Consider the following 7,176-nt stretch of genomic DNA (forward strand, 5'->3'; position numbering starts at 1 on the left):
CAGAGCGTAGGCCGTGACATACCGCTCAGGAAGGAGACACGTTCTGTCTCCTAGAGATGAACGTACTTTGGTGCAAAAAGTGCAAATCAATCCCAGAACAACAGCAAAGGACCTTGTGAAGATGCTGGTGGAAACAGGTACAAAAGTATCTATATCCACAGTAAAACAAGTCCTATATCGACATAACCTGAAAGGCCACTCAGCAAGGAAGAAGCCTGCTCTGTTTCTTAGGTTCCAGCTGAGATACGGCTACTACTACTACTACCTCAGGGTATTTCACTTTGTTATGTGTATACAAACTTTTATTTAATTTTCTCACTTTGTAGCTCCTACTGATATTTATCGGATTAATCTGCAGAAAATGAAATCAGATTGATTTCCTGTAGAAACATATACAGGTTGCCAGTGATTTAATGAAGATGTGAGTATTGTAACAGACTGCAGAAAACGTCTGACAATAATGGAGACGAAAAATTGAGAATCTCATCTGCCCCGCTAGAATTAAATTGAAATACATGTACTGAAACAAATCTTCTACAATAAAATAGATATTTGAGCAAACCAATGAACTAACCACCCTATTAATGACCAGATCCACGTCTTTTTCAGCCTGTTAATGTTTGAAGGGAAGAAGTTCCTCTTGGGGTAATAAAACAACTGAAGATTGAGAGACTGATTTTGAGCGATTTTCGTACACATTCATATGATTTTGGTATATTCTTTTAATCGTTTGGTTGTTAGATTGTATCTTTTTTTTATCCCTATTTCAGATCATTCATTTGTTAATATTCAAAAGAAAGAACATCCTCTGAATACAATTATTTCCTTATTATATTTCCTCGAAACTCCCTCCCAAAGTAGCCTCGACCAATTAGAAAACAATGTCTGACTTCTGACTGACTAAAGGTGTTCTTTGGCATGCTCCTTCCATCTAGAGCTGATGGAATGTTCAGCATGTATAAATGCAGTTCTAAGAGGAAGCAGTAGACTAGAAGGACCTGGCAGAGACCGAGAGATACAAACCTTTCACAGGTTTTCAAACAAATCTCAAGATATCACTGTGGGTATGTACACAACTAGCTAAATATAAAATGTGCACTTGTATTTAATGCATGATACGGGTGAGGGAAATATTATGACGTTAATACTCATCATGTCTTGGTACATGGGCACAAACACTTTGGCCCTATTGCCTCTAAATGTAAATGTAATTTATCTGACATCATTTTTATTTGACAGTAGCTTAGCACTACAAGAGTGATTGTAGTAAACAAGAGTAGGTTCAACTTTTTAAAGCTGTTTTGTAACATTTCACATTCAAGAATGGTTTGTTTGTTAAGTCACATTTCACAATTCAAAAGGTTATTTTCTTATCCCCTTCTAGGAAACACTGGTTGACCTGACAGGTAAAATGCCTTAGCTGTTTTTGTGAACTACTATGAAAAACATTATTAACAAAATGATTTCAAGTTTTACCATTTAAATTGAAATTGACTGAAATTAAAGGTCTTAAGTATTGATGTCTCCCTTTTGCAGAATGTTCTCAATCCTGTTTGTCACAGTCTTCTTGGCCAGCTGCTTGGCAATGCGTGAGTAATACAAATACAATTCTGAATTATAATTATTCAATAATAGCTTTTGTGCTTTCCCCAACTTGTCTTTTTCAGTTAGACTTAGGAGTTCTTCTTTGAGACAAAAGCTGATGTATTAAAGCATTGCAGAATATACTTTTGTTAATTAATCTGCACTTTATTCATAATATAAAGTTATTTCAGAAATGTGTTGGCAAAATTGAAATGATGTATATATAAATATGTTTTATTAATATAGTAAATATAGTAAACATATTGCCCATGTTATTTTAGCCATCAAAGAACCGTACTCGTATTCCTCTGCGGTGGGTCTGGGCACTGGCACCCCATTTGCTTCCTCCGGTGAGGGACGCATCACAGCGGTCAGAGTGTGGGAGAACAACAACTACTACTACTACTACTACTACAACAACAACGCCTACATCAACGGGTGAGCAGACCCTGACCCATGAACAGACACCACCGACTCAGTCCAACTACACTACCCAACAGACACACTCTTTCTTTCTTTCTTTCTTTCTTTCTGTATTTCTGTATTTCTGTATTTCTGTATTTATTGTGTTTATTACATATTCAGTACATGACAAAACAATAGTGTTATCATATCTAACCCAGAGTACAATGGAAAATGTCAGTCCTTGATATTCTCTGACGCTACCTGCTGTCTCCGTCTGAATGTGCCTTATCAAAACACAACCAACGTGAAAAGCTTCCTCTGTTTTAGGTTCCAGCTGAGATATAGCAACACCTGGTCTCCTGTGTTCGGTCGCGAAGTGGGTGAAAAGCAGGAGATGGAGCTGTTTAAGGATGAGGCCATCGTCGAGGTGTCTGGGAAGTACAACCCAGCAGACTACATCTGCTACCTGGTGATCACCACCAACACAGGGCGCACTCTGGCGGCCGGCCTGCCTAACCAAGTCTCCTTCAACTTCTACCCAGCCAACAAGGGCAATGAGCTGAGGCTGCTCAGCGGTCGCTTCAACGGTGCCGGGATCACTTCCATCGGAGCCCACTGGGGATTGGTGTACAAGGAAGAGGCTGGAAACAGTACCTCCTCTTAATCGAGAAAAAAAATTAAGTATGTCTTGCTCTTTGGGATGGTTTCCCGGATACAGATTTAATATCACTATCTGATGGGTGCTTCATGCGATTTTAAACTGAATTAATTTGAATATTTAGAATTTTTTTGGAGTAATTTTGTACTGCTTCAAGTGAGGTGATCCCGTTTGAGTGAGTGGGTCACGGACCACATGCGTTGTTACTCATCACTTGAGGTTGTATTTATCACAATTAATGAAATAATCATATGGGATTTAAAGGATTCATTATATATTTGATGAATTGAACAATAAAATATTATGGGGAGATAATTGCATATCATGGTACTTCACCTTCACTATTTTATACACACTGTATTTTTTTTGTGTGCTCCTTTTCTGCTACATCTGCATACTGAGATTTAATAAAAAGCATATCTTTAATCATTATATTTCATTGTATTTCTTTTGATAAGAAAATACATACAGTAGTGACCAGAAGCTACAATATACTAATCTGTCATCTTAACAAACTCAAACTGAACAAACTCAATAAGAACCTAAATGTATAACTGCAAGACCGTTAAAACGCCTATCCAATAGTGATGAAGGGGGGAAGAAATCGATTGTTACATATCGGGATATTATTTTCAACGATATCGTATTGCATTGCATTGACAATATCGCACTACTATTTTTGCACTAGTTGGCTGTCCCTGCACCAAAACTCTATTTTTCCTTCATAGACTGTTCTCCATTTTCATTTTAAATAGGAAGCACATTTGTTTTCAGCAGTTTTATTTCCATTACTTTTCTCATGCTCTCTCGTCTCTCTGCCACAGACATATAGTGAGCAATATGTTTGGAACATCGAATCACAATAAAATCACAGTATAGAATCGCAATACATGTAGAATCGTGAGAATCGTAATACATATCATACCAGCTCCTAAGTATTGTGATAATATTGTATCGTGAGGTCCCTGGCAATTCCAAGCGCTACTCTCCAACACACACATAATGTCTGGAATGTATATCTGCCATACCCATTCATAACATCAAACATGTTGTCTATGAAGTCTGCTCTCCTTCTAGCCTGGCATTGCATGACAAGCTGCATAGTGTGACACTCTGGCTCCGGGACTTTTGTATTTGAGCCAGGGTGTATTTGTTTTGTTGGGTTTTGTTGTGGGGTTTGTTGTATAGGGTGTATTCGGTTGGTTGTGTTTTGGGGGAGTTATTTGTGGTGTCATGTGACTCCCAATCGGAGGTAACGAGTGTCAGCTGTCGGCTCGTTATCTCTGATTGGGAGCCATATTTAAACTATTTGTGTTCTCATGAGGGGTGTGGGTTTATGTTCCAGGTTCAGTATTAGTCACTGTAGGACTTCACGATCGTATTTTGTTTTGTAGTTACGTGCTTTCTTTAATAAAGTCATCATGTTCACTCCACGCGCTGCGTATTGGTCCGCTTCCTCAGACGGTCGTGACAGAAAAACCCACCATCAAAGGACCAAGCAGCGTGTCCGGGAGCAAAGAGACTGGACATGGGAGGAGGCGCCTGGTAAGGAGATCGAGAGGCTGGCGATGGCCCAGGTGGGCAAATCATGGTCCTGGGAGGACATGCTCGGGGGCAAGGGACCTTGGGGGAAGATCAAGGCCCTGGCGAGAGAGGAGCAACGGCGTCAGCAGGGTCATCGTTGGAAGGACGTGAGGCAACCCCAAAAAGTTTTTTTGGGGGGGCACATGGCTTGGGCGGCTGGGCAGCAGGAGGCTGCCACAGGGAGATGTGGAGAGAAGGCTACCGGATTACGGGAGCCATTGGCGAATAGAGGGAGGGAAGCAGTTGAGGCACGGCGTAAGAGACTGAGGTGTGTTACCAGTCCGGTCCGGCCCGTTCCTGATCCCCGGTTAAGGCCAGTGGTGTGTGTTCCCAGTACGGACCGGCCTGTTCCTACTCCACGCATCAAGCCCACGGTGTGCGTCGCCAGTCCAGCCCGACCTGTTCCTGCTCCACGTACCAGACCCACGGTGTGCGTCGCCAGTCCAGCCCGGCCGGTTCCTGCTCCACGTACTAAGCCTACGGTGTACGTCGCCAGCCCGACCCGGCCTGTTCCTGCCACTCGCACCAAACCTACGGTGCGCGTCGCCAGCCCGGTCCGGCCTGTTCCTGCCACCCGCACCAAGTCTACGGTGCGCGTCGCCAGCCCGGTCCGGCCTGTTCCTGCCACCCGCACCAAGGCTACGGTGCGCGTCGCCAGCCCAGCCCGGCCTGTTCCTGCCACCCGCACCAAGTCTACGGTGCGCGTCGCCAGCCCGGTCCGGCCTGTTCCTGCCACCCGCACCAAGTCTACGGTGTGCGTCGCCAGCCCAGCCCGGCCTGTTCCTGCTCCACGCACTAGAACTACGGTGTGCGTCGCCAGTCCAGCCCGACCTGTTCCTGCTCCACGTACCAGACCCACGGTGTGCGTCGCCAGTCCAGCCCGGCCGGTTCCTGCTCCACGTACTAAGCCTACGGTGTACGTCGCCAGCCCGACCCGGCCTGTTCCTGCCACTCGCACCAAACCTACGGTGCGCGTCGCCAGCCCGGTCCGGCCTGTTCCTGCCACCCGCACCAAGTCTACGGTGCGCGTCGCCAGCCCGGTCCGGCCTGTTCCTGCCACCCGCACCAAGGCTACGGTGCGCGTCGCCAGCCCGGTCCGGCCTGTTCCTGCCACCCGCACCAAGTCTACGGTGCGCGTCGCCAGCCCGGTCCGGCCTGTTCCTGCCACCCGCACCAAGTCTACGGTGTGCGTCGCCAGCCCAGCCCGGCCTGTTCCTGCTCCACGCACTAGAACTACGGTGTGCGTCGCCAGTCCAGCCCGACCTGTTCCTGCTCCACGTACCAGACCCACGGTGTGCGTCGCCAGTCCAGCCCGGCCGGTTCCTGCTCCACGTACTAAGCCTACGGTGTACGTCGCCAGCCCGACCCGGCCTGTTCCTGCCACTCGCACCAAACCTACGGTGCGCGTCGCCAGCCCGGTCCGGCCTGTTCCTGCCACCCGCACCAAGTCTACGGTGCGCGTCGCCAGCCCGGTCCGGCCTGTTCCTGCCACCCGCACCAAGGCTACGGTGCGCGTCGCCAGCCCGGTCCGGCCTGTTCCTGCCACCCGCACCAAGTCTACGGTGCGCGTCGCCAGCCCGGTCCGGCCTGTTCCTGCCACCCGCACCAAGTCTACGGTGTGCGTCGCCAGCCCAGCCCGGCCTGTTCCTGCTCCACGCACTAGAACTACGGTGTGCGTCGCCAGCCCAGCCCGGCCTGTTGCTGCTCCCCGCACTAGCCCTGAGATGCGTGTCCTCAGCCCGGGACCACCAGTTCCGGCACCACGCACCAGGCCTATAGTGCGTCTCGGCCGGCCAGAGTCTGCCGTCTGCCCAACGGCGCCTGAACTGCCCGTCTGCCCAACGCCGTCTGAACTGTCCGTCTGCCAAGCGCTGCATAAGCCGCCCGTCTGCCATGAGCCTTCAGAGCCGTCCGCCAGACCGGAGCCGCTAAAGCCTTCCGCCAGACAGGAGCCGCTAGAGCCGTCCGCCAGACAGGATCAGCCAGAGCCTTCCGCCAGACAGGATCAGCCAGAGCCTTCCGCCAGACAGGATCAGCCAGAGCCTTCCGCCAGACAGGATCAGCCAGAGCCTTCCGCCAGACAGGATCAGCCAGAGCCTTCCGCCAGACAGGATCAGCCAGAGCCTTCCGCCAGACAGGATCAGCCAGAGCCTTCCGCCAGCCATGAGCAGCCAGATCAGTCAGCCTGCCATGAGCAGCCAGATCCGTCAGCCAGCCATGAGCAGCCAGATCCGTCAGCCAGCCAGGATCCGCCAGAGCCAGCCAGCCAGGATCCGCCATTCAGTCCGGTGCTGCCCCTTAGTCCGGTGCTGCCCCTTAGTCTGGTGCTGCCCCTTAGTCCGGTACTGCCCCTTAGTCCGGTGCTGCCCCTTAGTCCGGTGCTGCCCTTTAGTCCGGTGCCGCCCCTTAATCCAGGTGGGGTAAATTGGAGGGTGGTCATGTGGAGGAGGCTAGGGAAGCGGGTGGTGACTAAGGTGGGGTGGGGACCACGACCAGGGCCAGAACCGCCACCGTGGACAGACGCCCACCCAGACCCTCCCCTAGACTGTATGCTGGTGCGCCCGGAGTGCGCACCTTTAGGGGGGGGTACTGTGACACTCTGGCTCCGGGACTTTTGTATTTGAGCCAGGGTGTATTTGTTTTGTTGGGTTTTGTTGTGGGGTTTGTTGTATAGGGTGTATTCGGTTGGTTGTGTTTTGGGGGAGTTATTTGTGGTGTCGTGTGACTCCCAATCGGAGGTAACGAGTGTCAGCTGTCGGCTCGTTATCTCTGATTGGGAGCCATATTTAAACTATTTGTGTTCTCATGAGGGGTGTGGGTTTTTGTTCCAGGTTCAGTATTAGTCACTGTAGGACTTCACGATCGTATTTTGTTTTGTAGTTACGTGCTTTCTTTAATAAAGTCATCATGTTCACTCCACGCGCTGCGTATTGGTCCGCTTCCTC

The 7,176-nt window shown here is 49.2% G+C and overlaps 1 protein-coding gene across 1 annotated transcript; it reads left to right on the plus strand.

The window, feature by feature from the left end:
- Positions 1 to 966: 966 nt before the first annotated feature.
- LOC311139683 (zymogen granule membrane protein 16-like) lies at positions 967 to 3,080 on the plus strand. Its single transcript, XM_084174602.1, has 5 exons — positions 967 to 1,064; positions 1,385 to 1,406; positions 1,537 to 1,589; positions 1,866 to 2,022; positions 2,317 to 3,080. Exons 3-5 carry the CDS (start codon positions 1,538 to 1,540, stop codon positions 2,651 to 2,653), a joined length of 546 nt encoding a protein of 181 aa, XP_084030728.1. The 5' UTR covers positions 967 to 1,064; positions 1,385 to 1,406; position 1,537; the 3' UTR covers positions 2,654 to 3,080.
- Positions 3,081 to 7,176: the final 4,096 nt, after the last annotated feature.

The sequence above is a fragment of the Coregonus lavaretus genome (genome assembly GCF_964263955.1).
Source record: "Coregonus lavaretus genome assembly, chromosome: 13".
Classification (NCBI taxonomy): Eukaryota; Metazoa; Chordata; class Actinopteri; order Salmoniformes; family Salmonidae; genus Coregonus; species Coregonus lavaretus.

Bases quoted from the DNA above. Each gene is read 5' to 3' on its own strand.
- LOC311139683 (XM_084174602.1), top strand. From the start codon at position 1,538: ATGTTCTCAATCCTGTTTGTCACAGTCTTCTTGGCCAGCTGCTTGGCA. The intron at 1,590-1,865 runs GTGAGTAATACA...ATGTTATTTTAG, and splicing joins GGCCAGCTGCTTGGCAATGC to CCATCAAAGAACCGTACTCG. The intron at 2,023-2,316 runs GTGAGCAGACCC...CCTCTGTTTTAG, and splicing joins AACAACGCCTACATCAACGG to GTTCCAGCTGAGATATAGCA.